This window comes from Camelina sativa, chromosome 11 (genome assembly GCF_000633955.1).
Source record: "Camelina sativa cultivar DH55 chromosome 11, Cs, whole genome shotgun sequence".
Lineage (NCBI taxonomy): Eukaryota > Viridiplantae > Streptophyta > Magnoliopsida > Brassicales > Brassicaceae > Camelina > Camelina sativa.
The window spans coordinates 17,163,908-17,182,134 of record NC_025695.1 but is presented as its reverse complement, the minus strand read 5'-3'; the positions used below and the strand labels follow the sequence as shown (position 1 = coordinate 17,182,134).

General features: G+C 38.5%; 1 protein-coding gene and 1 pseudogene across 1 annotated transcript in view; one reads left to right on the top strand and one right to left on the bottom strand.

Annotated features, from left to right (window-relative positions):
• LOC104727452 lies at positions 8,582-11,062 on the bottom strand (annotated as a pseudogene).
• The window catches only part of LOC109127296 (RNA-directed DNA polymerase homolog), a gene marked incomplete at its 5' end in the record, with an annotated part of 1,700 nt that continues 1,009 nt past the window's right edge, over positions 17,537-18,227 (top strand). Inside the window, one exon of the mRNA XM_019231886.1 lies at positions 17,537-17,964. Within this exon, the coding sequence (XP_019087431.1) occupies positions 17,537-17,964 (428 nt within the window). The remainder of the gene's footprint in view (positions 17,965-18,227) is intronic.

Sequence of the window (18,227 nt, the reverse complement as noted above, 5' to 3'; positions counted from 1 at the left end):
TAGAGAAAAAAGTATTTCCGCTACTGAGCTTTGAACTCGGAAATACATCAATTCATAGATGAATTTAACTGGTGTGCTAATACAGATCTTTTGAAAATATATGAATTCATTCTGGATTTATATGTTGAAACAAACAAATTATTACATCTTTTAGAGAAAAAAAAGGATTTCCGCTGCCGGGCTTCAAACACGGAAATAAATCAAATCATAGATGAATTTAACCAGTTTGTTACAATAGATATTTTAAAATTATATGATTTCATGCTATATTTATATGTTGAAATAAACAAATTATTACATCTTTTAGAGAAAAAAAAAGAATTTTTGCTGCCGAACTTTGAACTCGGAAATACATGAATTCATAGATGAATTTAACGAGTGTGCTACAATGGATCTTTTGAAAATATATGAATTCATGCTTTATTGATAAGTTGAAACACACAAATTCTTACATCTTTTAGAGAAAAAAAGGATTTCCGTTGTCGGGCTTCGAACCTGAAAATACATCAAATCATAGATGAATTTAACCAGTGTGCTACAACGGATCTTTTGAATATATATAAATTCATGCTATATCTATATGTTGAAACAAACAATTTATTACATTTTATTAGAGAAAAAAATATTTCCGCTGCTGAGCTTTGAACTCGGAAATACATCAAATCATAGATGAATTTAACCAGTGTCCTACAATGGATCTTTTGAAAATATATGAATTCATTCTGTATTTATATGTTGAAACAAACAAATTATTACATCTTTTAGAGAAAAAGAGAATTTCCGCTGCTGGGCTTCAAACTCGGAAATACATCAAATCAAAGATGAATTTAACCAGTGTGCTATAACAGATCTTTTATAAACATATGAATTCGTGTTGTATTTATCTGTTTGAACAACCAAATTATTGTATTACATGTTTTATAGAAAAAGAGGATTTCCGCTGCCAGGCTTCGAACCCGGAAATACATTAAATCAAAGATGAATTTAACCAGTGAGCTACTACAGATCTTTTGAAAATATTTGAATTCATGCTGTATTTATATGTTGAAACAAACAAATTATTACATCTTGTAGAGGAAAAAAGGATATCCGCTGTCAGGCTTCGAATCCAGAAATACATCAAATCTGAGATGAATTTAACCATTGTGCTACAAGGGACCTTTCGATAATATATGAATTCATGCTGTATTTATATGTTGAAACAAACACATTATTACATCTTTTAGAGAAAAAAGGATTTCCGTTGTCGGGCTTCAAACCTGAAAATACATCAAATCACAAATTAATTTAACCAGTGTGCTACAACGGATCTTTTGAAAATATATGAATTCATGCTGTATTTATATGCTGAAACAAACAAATTATTACAGTTTTTAAAGAAAAAAGGATTTCCGCTGCCGATCTTTTAACCCGGGAATACATCAAAGCAGAGATGAATTTAACTAGTGTGCTACAACGGATCTTTTGAAAATATATGATTTCATGATGTATATATATGTTGGATCAATCAAATTATTACATCTTTTAGGGAAAAAAATGATTTCTGCTGCCGGGTTTTGAATCCGGAAATACATCAAATCATAGATGAATTTAACCAGATGTGCTATAACAAATCTTTTGAAAATAAGTGAACTATCAACCTGGCATCAAGAATAAAGATCCCGTACCTCCGAGATTGGCTGAGAATCTAGGTGATGCGTAGAGAAGAACTTCGCCGCTTCCCAAAGTAGTTTATCATTAGTCGCCTGACTGATAATATCAATTGGCTCTGCCTCTATTCGCTGAAAAACTTTTTTATTCCTGTCCTTCCAAATTGACAATAAAATTTATGGAAGCCTATAAAATATATCCGAACACCCGAAGTTGGATGATGCCCGCCAGTAAATAAAGTCTAAATTCGAATACACAGATCCATAGGGAAAGCCATCCGGAAGTATCAGAACAGAAGACAAATCCCATACCTTACGCGAGCGGATGCACTCAAGAAGAGCGTTATTATTAGTCTCCGCCGCAGAGCCACATCGGACACCCTGATGAGCGATGTGGTCCATCACAGGAAGAGTACCAGACGTAATCTGCCAGAAAAAATGTTGTACCTTTGGAGGGACTTCAAGTTTCCAGGCTTGTGCCCGGAGGTTCGTGCACGACGGCCCATATTCAACTTCCCTGATTAAATCCCGCACTAGCCGGTAACCCGATCTGACTGAATACTTCCCGGATTTGGTATAATGCCAAATCAAACTATCTGATTTAAGAGAATTGCTAACCGCCATACTCCGAATGAGCGGAATATCCGCCAGATCCATAAACTCCTAAAGAATAGGCATATGCCAATCCTTCGTAATTGGATTAAATAAGTGGTTTACCATCAGATTAAGATGGAGAAGTCTCCCCCTACCATTTGGTGGTCTAGGCTAGAATCCGGTAACTAGGGATCACGCAACACCGAAATATTACAACCAGAACCTACCGCCCACCTTGCCCCTCGTTCTACGAGTCCTTTAGTCGAAAAAATACTCCTCCAAGGAAAAGAAGGAGAATGTGGTTTAGTGGCCAGTAAAGGATTTTTTTCCTGAAATATCGACCGCGCATCACCCGAGCCATTAAAGAGTTCAGATAATGGATTAATCGCCAGTACTGCTTTGCCAGCATCGCGTCATTAAATTGCTCCAGAGCACGGAAGCCCAAGCTCCCATCACATTTATCCTTACACATCTTATCACAAGCTACCCAATGCATGCCTCGTGCCTTATCGTTAAGACTTCCACCAAAAATTTGATATGGCACTTGTAAGTTTGGTTGTTAACGCATGTGGCAGTTTATAACATGAAATAACATGGGTCGGGAGGGCTAACGCCACAGATTTGATCATAATTTCCTTACCCCCTTTCGATAGTACTTTGCCGACAAGCCATTAACATGCTCGTCTAGACGATCATTTACATAACCAAAAACTTTAGTTCGCGATCCCTGAAGACTTTCAGGAATACCCAAATAAGAATCCATACCGCCTTCTTTAGAAATACCAATAACTGTGTTTAATTTAGTCCTTATCTCGGGCGGAACTTTCTTACCAAACATAATAGAGGATTTCTCCAGGTTTACCTCTTGACCTGAGGTTTTCCCATAATTACCTATAATATCCATCACCGTTTTACATTCAGTCTCTTCTGCTTTACAAAAAAAACAGACTATCATCTACAAACAACAAGTACGAGATCGAGGGACAGTCTCGAGCAATCTTGATACCTGTAAGTTTCTTCTCCCGTTCCGCCTTTTTAATATCAGCTACCAAAACCTCGGTACAAATAATAAATAAATACGGGGAAAGGGGGTCTCCCTGACGTAAATCCCGCTGCGGTAAAATAGAATCCCGAGGTTGACCATTCAAAAGAACTTGATACGACACCGAGGAGACACACCACATGATCTATGAAATCCACTTTCTATCAAATTAATCATAAGTGCTTCCAGGAAGTCCCATTCAACACGATCATACGCTTTACTCATATCCGTTTTGAAAGCCAAAAACTCCGAGTTACAACGGCGGTTTGTATTTAACCCATGGAACATTTCCTGTGCAACTAGAATATTGTCGGTAATCAATCGACCAGAAACGAATGCGGACTGAGTTTTGGAAATCAGAGACAACAAAAACCGCTTAAGCCGAAAACACAAAACTTTGGAAATAGTCTTATAGCTCACATTACAAAGACTGATTGGCTTAAATTCCGTCATACGCTGTGGACTATCAACTTTAGGAATGAGACAGATATTCGTCTCGTTTAGTCGAGGATCAAAACAACCAGTATGGAAAAAATCTTTAACCAAAGCCATCAGATCATCTTTTAAGGAAAACCAAAACCGCTGAAAAAATAAAGCCGTCATACCATTAGGTCCTGGAGATTTCTCAGAATGCATAGCAAATAAAATTTTACGAACTTCCGATTCAGTAATATTCCTAGTTAAGCTTCTATTCATATTATCCATGATGAGTGGTGAAATCTCCTGAAGTATCTCTGGGATACCACTCACTTCTGATCGTTTAAAAAGCTCCTGAAGTAATTGGAGAATATCGCCTCTAAATACTTTAATGTTTTCTTTTACTGGCCGTATTCTCTCTTTCTATGGCAGTTACGTTTCTCTTAATTGTGATTTTCTTTTATTTCACATAAGGAACTCGTGTTCTCTTTTGTAGTCAAGGCCCACACAAGTATATCGATGCTGCACACATGCACCTCTTTTTACCATTTGCTATGTAAACCAATAATGATGGATGTATTATATATATAATTTTTTGTAACTTACCAAATCTAGAAATATTGATGCAAACATAAATTATTTTATTTATCTTATTTGTGCTTTTTATTTCTTATGAGCTGTAAAACATATTTTTGTGTATGATTTTATAGATGATTTGATATTCTTTCATTAATTTTTTATTTTTAGGTCTAAGGAAGAGGATTGACATCGCAAGACCTTAATTTGATATTTGAGTCAAATTTTGAGGTTTAAGGAAGAAAGATGGACGACACACACATGTTTTATTAGCTATATATAGGCATGACCAGGGTTACGGTTGTCACGGTTAAGATTTATTAACCATCGGTTATGGTTAGAAATTTTTGTAACCTTAACCAGAACCGTTTAACAAACGGTTAAACGGTTACTGTTCAAGCGGTTACTGTTATATACGGTTACAGTTATTTGATAATATGATACGGTTGATATTATTTGATGATATAATATAATTGATATTATTTAAAAGCTTGATTTATCAGGCGTCCAAGTTTAAAAGTTTTATTTGGTTTGATCTGGTTTTTTATTTGATCAAATTAAAACTTTAAACAGTTTCAAAAAAATATTATAATATTTAAAAAATTTAAAAGTTTAAATATTATAAATATTGAAACTTTTAAAAGTTCTTAGCTTTTAAAAAGTTTTTAAATATTATAAGTTTTAAATTTTAAAAGCTCAAGATATTATAAATATTAAAAAAAAAAAAATGTTCAAATTTTATATTTCAAAACCTTTTAAAAGTTTAAAATATTATAAATATTGATGCAAAACGTAAATTATCTTATTTATCTTCATTTGTGCTTTTTATTTCTTATGAGCTGTAAAACATATTTTTGTGTATGATTTTATAAATGAGTTGATATTCTTTCATTAATTTTTTTTTTGGGTCTAAGGAAGAAGGTTTGACATCGCAAGACATTAATTTGATGTTTGAGTCAAATTTTGAGGTTTAAAGAAGAAAGATGAACGACAAACACACATGTTTTATTAGCTATACATAGGCATGATCAAGGTTACGGTTGTCACGGTTAAGGTTTATTAACCATCGGTTATGGTTAGAAATTTGTGTACCCTGAACTAGAACCGTTTAACAAATGGTTACGGTTCAAGCGGTTACTGTTATATACGGTTACAGTTATTTGATAATATGATATAGTTGATATTATTTGATGATATAATATAATTGATATTATTCATTTTTAATTAATATGTTTTTATAGTGTACTCATATTTCTATATATCATATGATTCATATTAAATAAATAATTATTAGTAGTATTTTTTATTATGTTTTTAAAATATTATAAACCAAGTAAGGATTTTGGTTCGAAAAGTTTCTAAACGCGTGGATCTAAAACCAAATAAGTATATGGATAAAATTGTCAATAATTGGGTGCATGTGTTGACTATGCTGGTAATCATGAATTTCACAAATTTTACGAAAAAAGAAATGATTTTGTTCTTGGAGTTTATTGGGTTAACAAGTTGTGTGGTAGTCTAAAAAAAGGTTTTTCAGTGGAAGAATGTGAAGAAGTTGACGAGGAAGAAGAAGAAAAAGAGTATAACGAAAAACCAAACGGTAAAATTTATGATGACAATTAACACAAAATTTGACAATGAAAATGACAAGAAAGAATATGAAGAATAAGAAAACATTTAATAAAAAAACACGAAAACATAGGTGGTAGCAATCAATTAAATATGAAAACGAGTTATATTCATGATTATAAATTTTTTTCGTTTTTCTGGTGGTCAAAGAAAATGGTTTAGGATATGTGAGGTCATCAGTTTGATTTGCCTCGCCTGGACCTCAAGTTAACTTTATGATTTTTTAATCAGACTTGATTTTATAACACAACTGATTTTTATATTTTAAAAAATTGCGTATCTGAAATTTAATTTTTTTCCTTAGTACTAATTTTAATTTTTTTTATGAGATAATATTTTATTACCGTAATCAATTGTATATAATTTTTATCAAAATATATCAAATAAACCCACACACTACAAACCTAGTTAGAAAGAAAGATTATCAAGAGAATTATATCAAATTCAAATTAACTAGATTTTGCATACGGTGTAGTAAAAAAATTCGAAATGGTTTTGTATTAGCGTAAAAGTTGAAAATTACGGTATTCAGTTGATTTACCTTCCTTCAAGGATGCTCTAAATAAATTTAGTTGTGATGACTATATAGTAAATAAATTTAGTTGTGATGACTATATAGTAAATATATATATATATATATATATATATTTTATTATATCATTCTAAAAAAATATTTTGACCCTAAAAACACAAACAAGACTGTTTACTGCTTCAAATTAATATTTTCTTGATTTTAGCCTGTTTTCTTGGTTAATTATATTCAATTTGTGAGATAGGAATATAGGATCATACGAAAAATAGTAAAAAACGAAAAAAAAATAAAAAAATAAAAAGATTAGATCGTACGAAAACAGAAAAAAAAACATGCATAGAATATGTCAATATGGGTATGTTTTTTCTCTGGTCTAGGCCTGGACATTCGGGTACCCGTTCGGGTTTGGATCGGGTATTTTGGATTTTCGGGTTTTTGGGTTTTGAGGTATATGATCCGTTCAGGTATTTCTAGATTTCGGATTTGGATCGGATTCGGTTCGGGTATTTCGGGTTCGAATTTGGATTACCCGAAGGTCACAAAACTCAAAATTTTAGTATTTAATTTAGTCTAAATTATTCAGTAATACGCAATATATCTAAATTTAGAATATTTTTACCCAAATTTACTAATAAACAGTTTAAATACTTATATTATTAAAATTATAAATATTACTAATATATTACTATTATATATTAAAAATATGGGTATATTCGGATACCTGTTCAGATTTCGGTTTAGGTTCGGGTTTTCGGATTTAGAGATTTAGAATCCGTTCGGGTATTTTACAATTTCGGATACGGGTTCGGATCGGATCTTTGGATCCAGGTATTTTGCCCAGGCCTACTCTGGTCAGTGTATGAGGTGGATAATCCACATAATCTTATCTTCTTTCACATATTAACCAATAGTAAAATAAGAAAAGAAAAGAAAAACAGTCTATATAATTGCCTCTCAAGTCTCGCAGCAGTGTCACCACACCAACGTAAAACAAAAGCTTGAGTTGATATGTCAACTTTCAAAACGCAACTAAGTTTAACGGTGTTGCCTCACCTTCCAGTGTACGAGCTACCATTGTCCAAGCCTCCACCGTCTACAACGATACACCCGCCACTCTAGGTAATAGTCTAGCTAGCCATCTCCTTGATTTCCATGCTTTAGCTATGTTAAATTTATGTAATGCTCTAAGTGCTTAAAATTTATAGAAAAGGCGAAGAAGTATATCGTAGAGGCAGCGAGCATTGGATCGGAGCTGGTAGTGTTCCCGCCTCCCGGAGGCGTTTATTGGTTGGTATCCTCGCGGTTTTAGGTTCGGTATGGCTGTGGGCGTTTTCAACGAGGAAGGTCGTGATGAGTTCCGCAAGTACCATGCTTCTGCCATTCAAGTTCCTAGGTAATCGTTAACTAGCTTTTTTTTTTTTTTCTTTATTAAAGTTAAGTTTAAAATGATTTTTTTATACATTAGCCTTTTCCAATCAACAACTATGATAAACGTTAATTTTTCTGTGCTTAGTTATCCAAGTACACACACAATACGAATATTCAAACCTTGAATATTTAGATATTCATTGATTCATCCTCGATTCGTTATATATCCGACTATTCCTTGTATCGGATGGTATCTGTCACTTGCAAATTAGGTTACTGTTCTTAATTAAATTTTCTTTATCCGTGGCCAAAGGGTAAGGGGTCATATACTTCATATATTTTACATCATACATGTTTTAAAGTTTACATCATCTTCATTGAACTATTAGGATTTTTGCACTACCCCTAGTGAATTTATAGATACAGTAGTAACTAATTTTTTTTTTTTTTGGGATCACCCATGTAATGGACCATACGTTTAATTTGTAGTTAACACCGCTTTTTATTTTCTTTTTTCCTATAACACCACTTTTTATTTTCTTTATTTTCTTTAATTGGTATAAAGATATAGTGTATAAATACAAGTGACTGCAAACCCCGTATATGCCTAATTAAAACGAAATAATACAAAAGAGAAAACAAAAAAAAATCAAAAAAAAAAACAAGAAAGTGCCAACACCACAACCCACACGTTGCGTGGGGAAGCACCTAGTTACAAACAATGTCAAACTTTAAAATGCAAGCAAAACAAAACTCAGCCACGACAACAAGATAACTAAACTTCTCATTGTTCTAAAGAGGACTTACGCCTTTTCCTGCTAAAAATTTTAACCAAAGCTTGGAACTTTCTTCTTCATCTTGATTACAAAGAACATTGGAGTTGCTCTGTTCCCTGATGAGTATCTTCTCGACTTCCCTCCCTGAACTGGTGTGAACTTCCCGCTCAGCCTTGATGATTTTCTTACCGATCTAGGAGAGTTGATCAAGCCTTTGTCTCCTGAGTTCTCTTTGTGAGTTTGAAACGATTTTCTTATAGGTTTAGGAGACCTGATCACGCCATAGTCTTCTGACTTCTGCTTGAACTTTTGAATCTCATTCTAGACCAGTCTCTTTATCGATAGCGACCTATGCATCCTGAACGATGCCCTTTCTTCTTCCACCATTTTTATCCCACTCACTCTCTTTAAAGATTCCGTCCTTAACAAAATCGCGTTAGTGCTAGCCTTGAATGCTTCAACCCACGCCATTGCAGCTTCCACATTCTTCTCTGCAGTTTCTTTCGCGTGACAAGCTTGTCCACTCAAATACTCGCACTCAAATCTTGAGATTGTGATGGTTGAACTTCTCTGAGATTCCATTTCCCGAGTTTCCATTGTCTTCTCTGCCATAGACTCGAGCTTCTCGAGAGCTATAGCCTCTGCATGCTTAGCTTTCTCAAGCTCATCTAACTTTGAAAGCAACACTTTCTCCTTTTCACCAATTCCTATTTATGTGCTCTGTACTTCACTCTAGATGACTGTTTCTTCTTCTTTTAGCTCAAGCTCCTCTTTCTTTGCAGCTTCTTTATCATTCTTTAGCTTCTCAAATGAAGTAGTTAAATTGTCAGCAAGAGAGCTGATTCTTTCTTCAGCTGCAGATACTGCTTCTAACTGATCATTTGCAATAAGAAGCTTCGAATTGAGTCTCTCAATCATTACATCATCCTTTTGTATTATCTTCTCAAACCGTGTTCTTTCTTGTTTGGCTTGGTCAAGTTCCTGATTCAATGTATCCATTGTATTGACCAAACAAAAGAGCTCTGCGTTAATCGAAGCGAGACAAAACATCTTTCCCTCTTTCAAAACCACAGTTTTTCGATCTCGACATACTATCATTCCTCTGAACCTTCCTTTCCATCTCCTTGACAAGCTTCAACTGCATCTCTAACATCTTAATATCTGATAAAGTCTCAGATAACTCACTCTCAATGTTCTTTGATCTCTCAATCTCTCTCATCATTTCCTTTATTCTCTTCTTCTGTTTATCTAATGACTCAGACACTTCCTTTTGTTATTTATCTCTCTGCTCCTCAACTTCTTTGCATTCCTTCAAAGCCTCTATCTTCGCCAATTCAACCAAAACATGCTCTTCGTTCGAAGCATCGACCTCTAACTTAAGACTCTCTAACAACTTCAAATTCTCCTCCATTTTGATACCTAACTCCATTACTTCTTTCTCTGGCACAACTTTCTCTCTCGAAACATAGGCTATATTAAGCTTCAACTTACTCAGTTCTTGCTTCACATCCTCTAATTCTCTCATAATCTCAGCATTTCCATCTATGCTTGACTCCTTCATCACAGCTTCGATCTCGAAAAATCAAGACTTTAACCTTCGATTCGACTCCTCTATCCTTAAAGTAAGCTCCTTTACTATCTCCTTCGCCTTGAACAGCTCTGCTTCTGCTTTTGCCTTTGCAAACTCCGAAACTCTTCTACTCTATCTATAAATTAATAATAGAATAAAATAACAACACCGTTAATCTACATCATATAGAAAAGTAGAAGACGGACGCCCTGTACATCATATAGAAAAGTTGGCTATTTCTTTTTCAAACGAAAATGAACTCATGAGCTTTTAATTATGAAAGTTTTACTTTTAAGAGATGAACACAATATAGTAAACGGGAAATATTGAAAGAGTTAAAACCTCGACTCACCTGGAAGATCTGTATTGGTGTTGGCAAGAGAAACCAACTGCTCATAAATCTGGAACCTGTAAAATTCTTGCGGAAAAATACCGAAAGACTCGTCGACCTGATCAAAAGTAGTGGTTGCTATGAAACGTATTGAGAAAGGGGAATCGGTTAGTTTAAAACGGGTGTTGCTTCTAGTGATTTCAAAATCCGATATATATTGCCCCATCACACAGCAACTTCTCGAATTTTGAAACATGGGTGACATTGATGGATCCTTGGATGACACAACTCTAAAAAAACCTCAAATTAGATAAATACATTATAATGGAGTCATTGAAAAATGTAGTTGAGATGGATACAACCTTTTGATCTATTAGCAGGAAATCTACTCCCATTAGTTGGCCTCCTTTTTTTACGTTGCAGACAGGCCAGTGACGAAGCAATCTCCCAACGATTCGCTGGTGTAGGCGGCCAACTTTGAGATTTGCGAATGAAACAACAGTGGAATCCATGTAAGTGAAGATAAAATTCAGAGAGTAAGGAAATTGTGAGAGGCATGAAGTTGGAGGAGAAGACATTATATAGGACTTCACCTTGCACCCATTGAAGAAAAAGTAGTCGGTCTTCAGTTGAATGAGAGAGCATTGAAGGACTTGAATTACCGTTTTAGAGGAAGACGATCAGATGGAGATAGTGAAAGGGTTTGAAGTATAAGCGAGTAAAGAAAGAATGAAGAAGATGAGGGACGTTTGAGGTGACAGAACTGAGGCAATGCAAAAAGGCTTGATTAACGGTGGAATCAAGATGGGGGGGGGACGGTTGAGGTCGCACATTAATGGTGGCGGAGTGGAGCTACCTGGAAAAGGGTTTTATTTCAAGAGCATATTAAAGGTGTAATACAGATGAACTTGTAATGGGCTTTAAACTAAATATTAAAAAAAGAAATAGGAATTACTTACTGGGTCTCCTAAAATTGGGCTTCAAGAAAGTGGCCTTACTTAACTAATAGAGGTGATGACGTGGTAGCACCAGGAGTGAGGAAAGTACACTTTATATATATAGATTAATTATTAATATGATACTCTCCCTCTTTTCCTTTGTTTTGGGTTTGTGATGAACCTGCAGGCCCTGAAGTAGAAACATTAGTAGACTTGGCAGGGAAAAACAATGTGTACTTGGTAATGGGAGCGATAGAGAAGGATGGGTATACACTCTATTGCACAGCTCTTTTCTTCAGTCCTCAAGGTCAGTTTTTTGTTAAGCACTGTTGTAACACCCGCGAACCGAAATCCTGGTTTGGGGATTGCATCGATCAATGCAGAAGGTGCATCGGTCGATGCAGGTTCAGTTTTCTGCGTTTTGACTTAAGTGAAACGCTGTGTTTTGGGCAAAGGGAAAAGGAAAACCCTTAAGTCGAGGTTTTTGTCTCATTCGGCGAGTTTAGCCGTTTTTGGAGAGAAAAGAAGAAAAAAAGAAGAGTTCTTGGTGTTCTTGAGTGTTCTTGGTGATTTCTTAGAGTTGGAAGCTGTTTCTGTAGAGATCTGAAACAGAATGTTTGTGTGGTGTGGTGAATGAATGATGTATGGAATGATGATTTATGAATGAATGGATGTCAGGTTGTTTCAATTCCCTTTATGCAGTTGCAGTATAAGAGGTGTCAATCCTATCTGAGTGTTTGTGAACAATCAAGATGTGCATATGAGTCTAAGTCAAGCCAAATGTAAAGATTGTTTGTCACTAACAATCCTATAATGAGATATGAAATGCAGAAAGTAAAAACAACTAGAACAAGATACTAAATGCAAACAGAACAGACAAATTAAAGCTATAATGAAACTAGAACAGAAATAGACACTATGCTAATGAACTAATGCAAGACAAGTAATGAACAGAAAACTAAGTGAATGCAATAGAAATGAAACAGGAATGAAACAAGACAATCACAAATCATAAACACAAGTTCTGGGGATGAACTCGAGCAGCACTCGACCGAGTGTAGGTCGAGTACGTGGTCGAGCTAGACTTAAACGTGAAAACAGAGCAACACAAGAAAAACAGAGCAATGCTAAAACTAATCAAACAACAAGCAAGCAATGATATTTAGACTAAGATTTTAATAAACAAAGAAGGCCTTGAGGAGGGATTCATGGGCTGAGCTAATCATTGTGGTTATCTAACTTGGTCAACAAATCTCAAGCAAACATTGAGCTGATCTCTAGACATACTATTCTAAGACATGTTTAATCCACTCTCATGGCAAGAAACAATCAAACCTATGCAATTCTAGACTTGTTCTCACAAAGAAAAGAATCTACACAAGCAGGCATTAAGCAATACATCTCAAACCAAACAAGACTTCTAATCTCTTAGCAAGCCTAATGGTAAGCTCTAGATCTAGCCTTATCTATGCTCCTTAGACATTGGTGTGATGCTAAGATGCTTGAAATCAAACCCTACCTTCTCAGATATAGGATCAGCATTAAGATCATCTAGCCTAGAAGAGATCTACAACAATCAAGCTTGACCAAATCAAACAAACCACAAGATCAACCCAGCCTAACCCATCCTCAAGGTCCTAAACAAACTACTCACAAGAACACATGGTGAAATATGTCAAAAACCCAGAAAATAATGAAACTTGCATCATTAGAAAGATGAAACAGAGATCTACAATATTGATGAAGGAATAAAACTCGAAATCTTAATACTTTGAAAGTTATGAAACAAACAAAATATAAGAATCTAGTCTTTCTCTCTCAAACAAGTACAAAATCTAAAAAAAAAAAAAAGTGCAAAAGGAATAATATCTAAAAAAGGTAAAAACTAGGTTTTAGACTCTCTAAAAAGCTGGACTCTTTGGTGGCTGCAGGTACAAGGGCTTTATATAGGAGATGAGGTGGAAGCCCTAAAAATACAAAAAGTCAAAGTAGTCAACGGCTCGGTCAACTCGACCAGTGCTCGGTCGAGTGGCTGGTCGAGCTGGCTTCTCTCGTGCATTCTCCACTCGGTCGAGTCCTTCTCAGCACACGGTCGAGTGTCTGGTCGAGTGTGCGGTCGAGTTGAACTCCGGACCTTGATTCTTCAGCCTTAACTTTCTTGTTTTCTCCTCAGGATTGCTTCACTTCTCCTTAGCATTGCTTCCATGCTCCTTAAGCTCCAAAATCACTTGTTTATGCATGAAAATATGCAAATGCAATGCAACTATACTCTAATGCATGATTCGTCCTAAAGCTACACAATAATGGCCTAAATGGATAGCAAAAGATGCAAAAGTTGTGGATAAACTAAGGGAAAACAAGGTAAAATATATGAACATCAAGATCTGTAGCTGGGATCGTTGTAGGAGCGTCCTAGGGTCGTTTTCTTCCTGTGTTTGGGTCGTTTTCTTCTGTGGCAAAGGTATGTGCAGGACCATGGCTTATCTAAGCTAGAAAACTCTCTAATTTGCTTGCTATGTGTTATTAGACTTGTTAGATCATTATTTTGGACGCTAGGAAGCTTTCTTGTGGCTTGGGATCGATTTTTGTGGTTGTAAGAACAAAGATCCAGCGAGAAGCTTTGGGGAAAACACGATGCTCGGCATTGCATCGGTCGATGCAAGTGCGAGGACGGCGCGTAAAACCCTAGGGTTTTCGTGTTAGGTTGAGCATGCATCGGTGGATGCAGAGCGAGTGTCGGTCGATGCAAGTGCATCGAGCATCGATCAATGCAACCCTGTGTCGGTCGATGCATCCCCATGTGGTGTCGGTTGATGCATGTTGGTGTCGGTCGATGTAGAGTCCTGGTTTGTTATCTGTTGTGTGTTGATTGTTGTTTGATGGTTAGAGATGACTCTATTGCTTGTGTGTATAGCCCAGTAGATGGGAGGATTGCCTTACTGAGTGTTTATAAAATACTCATACATTGCAATATGTGTTTGTGGCGCAAGTAAAGGAAAAGTGTGATCGTGGAATCATGGCAATGAAGAGGAGGATGTTCTAGGGACTCGATTGGATGTTGTCTGGCACTGCTAGGTTGCTAGAGTTGGGTCATTAGAAACATTGCTAGGTTGGTGGTTCCATGTTTTCTGATGATTTGGATATTGGTTTATGGTTATATTTGATTATTGGATATTTTATTATTGGAATATTATTGGTTGTTGATATTGGTTATTTCCGCTGTTTGAATGTGGTTGTGGCTAGGTGGCTAGTGGGTATGGGACTACTAGTTGTAGTTTATTATTATTATATTATATTTATTATTTATTATTATTTAAGAAAAAACGGGTCGGTTCGTTTCAGTTTGGTATCAGAGCCCTTACGGTTCTAGGTTTAGGTTCACTAGGTTTCTGTTGTGATGTTTGGGATTGCATGTCTTGATTGATTATGTGAGTTAGTCAATTGTGGGTGGCATGAAGTCCTAGAACATCCTCTTCGAGCCTACAATGTGATTCCACGGTGAGTATATGTTTTTGTGTTATGTATAATTACGTGCTTAGTCTTCTGTTCATGGTAGTGCAGATGGTTAGAGAGGATGCTGTTGCTGATCGTGGTCGTGGTCGTGGACGCGGACGTGGTCGTGGACGCGGACGTGGTCGTGGACGCCGACGTGGTCGTGGTGGGGGCAGAGTCCCAGTGGTTAGTGAGACCGAGGACCAGAGTGTGACAGCTGAGGGTGTTGGCGAGTCGCAGGGTGTCCAGGAGGATTCCATGAGTGTGGTCAGAGGGAGCGGTGTTGATGCTCCAGTGGTTGGTGATGGTAGGATCCCGGGTGTGGGAGTCTCAGCAGGTGGAGTCCCTAGTGCTGACTTTGCGGCTTTGCTAGCACAGTTGTTGGAGCGGTTGCCACCAGTGGCACCGGCTCAGGCTCAGGTAGTGCCACGAGTGGTGGCGGAGGAACGGCAGCCAGTGGCTGCGGATGCAGGAGCACATGGACATTATATGTCCATGCTCAAGGAGATGAAGGGTCTCGTGACCGTGCAGTTTTCGGGTAGTACGGATCCTACTGCTGCAGATGCGTGGAGGACGAGTGTGGAACGTAACTTCCATACTCTGAGATGTCCTGAGGAGTTTTGGGTGGACATAGGAGTCCACCATTTAATTGGAGATGCTGAGTTGTGGTGGAGATCAGTGGACCGGTTGGAGGTGCAGTTCCTTCAGTTGTCTCAGGGGATGCGGTTAGTGCGGGAGCTGGACGTGGAGTTTAGTCGACTTCTATGTTATGGGGGTCGGGCTATAGAGTCTGAGGAGGCTCAGATCAGGAGGTTTTTGAGGGCCCTACGTGATAATTTGAGGGTTCACTGTAGAGGGCAGGGTTATGCAACATGTGCATAGCTGGTTGAGACTGCAGCAGGGAGTGAGGAGGATATCCGAGCACAGTCAGTGGCGGTTAGTCCAGCTGTTCAGCCTAGTAGGGCTCAGCAGCAGGGTGGTTCTAGCAGGGGCGGTAAGCCCGCGCAGGGAACCAAGAGGAGGTGGGAGGCTACGCAGAGGTCAGGTGGTCCGAGTTGCTTCGGGTGCGGGGGCAGGGATCACAAGATTGCTAGCTGTCCCAAGAGGAGTGCTCCGATGGCAGCAGCTCGTGTATGCTATCATTACAGAGAGCCAGGGCAGATCAGGCCCTTGTGTCCCAAGTTGCAGCTGGTGGCAGTGGCAGCGTTGCAGCAGTTGCAGCCGGGAGGGCAGCAGGTTGCACGAATTGAGCAGGCACCACGGGTTTACACGACTGCAGAGACTGGTGGACCCAGTGTCGGGGCGATCACAGGTATAATTTCTGGTACTTTAACTTTGTGAATTCTTAGTATGTTCAGATTTTATGTTTTCCTGTGATAAAGTGTTAGGTTCTCAACACATGAGGTTTGTGTAGGGACCTTGTTGGTGGGCGGGTTTAAGTCCCATGTTATGTTTGATTCTGGAGCTTCTCATAGCTTCATTACTCCGGAGTGTGCAGAGAGTGCGGGAATCAGATGGGATCCTGGGGAGCGTACATGAGTTGTCAGAGTTGCGGGAGANTGTCCCAAGAGGAGTGCTCCGATGGCAGCAGCTCGTGTATGCTATCATTACAGAGAGCCAGGGCAGATCAGGCCCTTGTGTCCCAAGTTGCAGCTGGTGGCAGTGGCAGCGTTGCAGCAGTTGCAGCCGGGAGGGCAGCAGGTTGCACGAATTGAGCAGGCACCACGGGTTTACACGACTGCAGAGACTGGTGGACCCAGTGTCGGGGCGATCACAGGTATAATTTCTGGTACTTTAACTTTGTGAATTCTTAGTATGTTCAGATTTTATGTTTTCCTGTGATAAAGTGTTAGGTTCTCAACACATGAGGTTTGTGTAGGGACCTTGTTGGTGGGCGGGTTTAAGTCCCATGTTATGTTTGATTCTGGAGCTTCTCATAGCTTCATTACTCCGGAGTGTGCAGAGAGTGCGGGAATCAGATGGGATCCTGGGGAGCGTACATGAGTTGTCAGAGTTGCGGGAGACAAGTTCCTGAGGGTTATTGGACGAGCCAGAGGAATTGATATTCAGATCACAGGGGAGTCGTGGCCAGCTGATTTGCTTATCAGTCCAGTGGAGTTGTATGATGTGATTCTCGGGATGGATTGGTTGCATCGGCACATGGTACATTTGGATTACTATCGGGGTAAAGTGGAGTTTGAGCGTCCAGGAGGGAAGTTGGTCTTTCAGGGTATTAGACCGACTTCGGGAAGTCTCGTGATCTCGGCCATTCAGGCTGGGAAGATGATCGAGAAGGGCCGTGAGGCTTATTTGGTCACCATATCTATGCCAGAGTCAGTGGGGAAGTCTAAGGTTAGAGGTATTCCGATTGTAGAGCAATTTGAGGACGTGTTTCAGTCATTGCAGGGATTACCACCATCTCGGTCTGATCCTTTCACGATTGAACTGGAACCGGGGACGACGCCGTTATCCAAGGCTCCTTATAGAATGACTCCAGCAGAGATGGCAGAGCTGAAGAAGCAGTTAGAGGATTTGTTGAGTAAGGGATTCATCCGTCCTAGTGTATCACCGTGGGGAGCACCGGTGTTGTTTGTCAAGAAGAAGGGTGGGAGTTTCCGGTTGTGTATTGATTACCGGGGGTTGAACCGGGTCACTATGAAGAACAAGTACCCTCTTCCGAGGATCGATGAGTTGTTGGATCAGTTGAGGGGTGCTACTTGGTTCTTCAAGGTAGATCTGGCGTCGGATTATCATCAGATACCGACAGATGAGGCAGATGTGAGGAAGACTGCATTCAGGACGAGGTATGGGCATTTTGAGTTTGTGGTGATGCCCTTCGGGTTGACTAACGAACCAGCAGCGTTTATGAGATTGATGAACAGTGTGTTTCAGGAGTTTCTGGATGTATCTGTCATCATTTTCATCGACGATATCCTGGTTTATTCTAAGAGTCCTGAGGAGCATGCAGTGCATTTAAGGGCAGTTCTTGAGAAACTGCGGGAGCAGAAGTTGTTTGCTAAGTTGAGCAAGTGCAGTTTTTGGCAGCGTGAGATGGGTTTTCTGGGTCATATTGTGTCTGTAGATGGGGTTTCTGTAGATCCGGAGAAGATACAGGCTATCAGGGATTGGCCTAGACCGCAGAATGCCACAGAGATCATGAGTTTTCTTGGATTGGCAGGTTACTACAGGAGATTTGTGCAGGGATTTGCGAGCAGAGCACGTCCTATGACTAAGTTGACTGGGAAGGATGTTCCTTTTGTTTGGTCAGAGGAGTGTGAGGAAGGCTTTGCAAGCCTGAAGGAGATGTTGACTA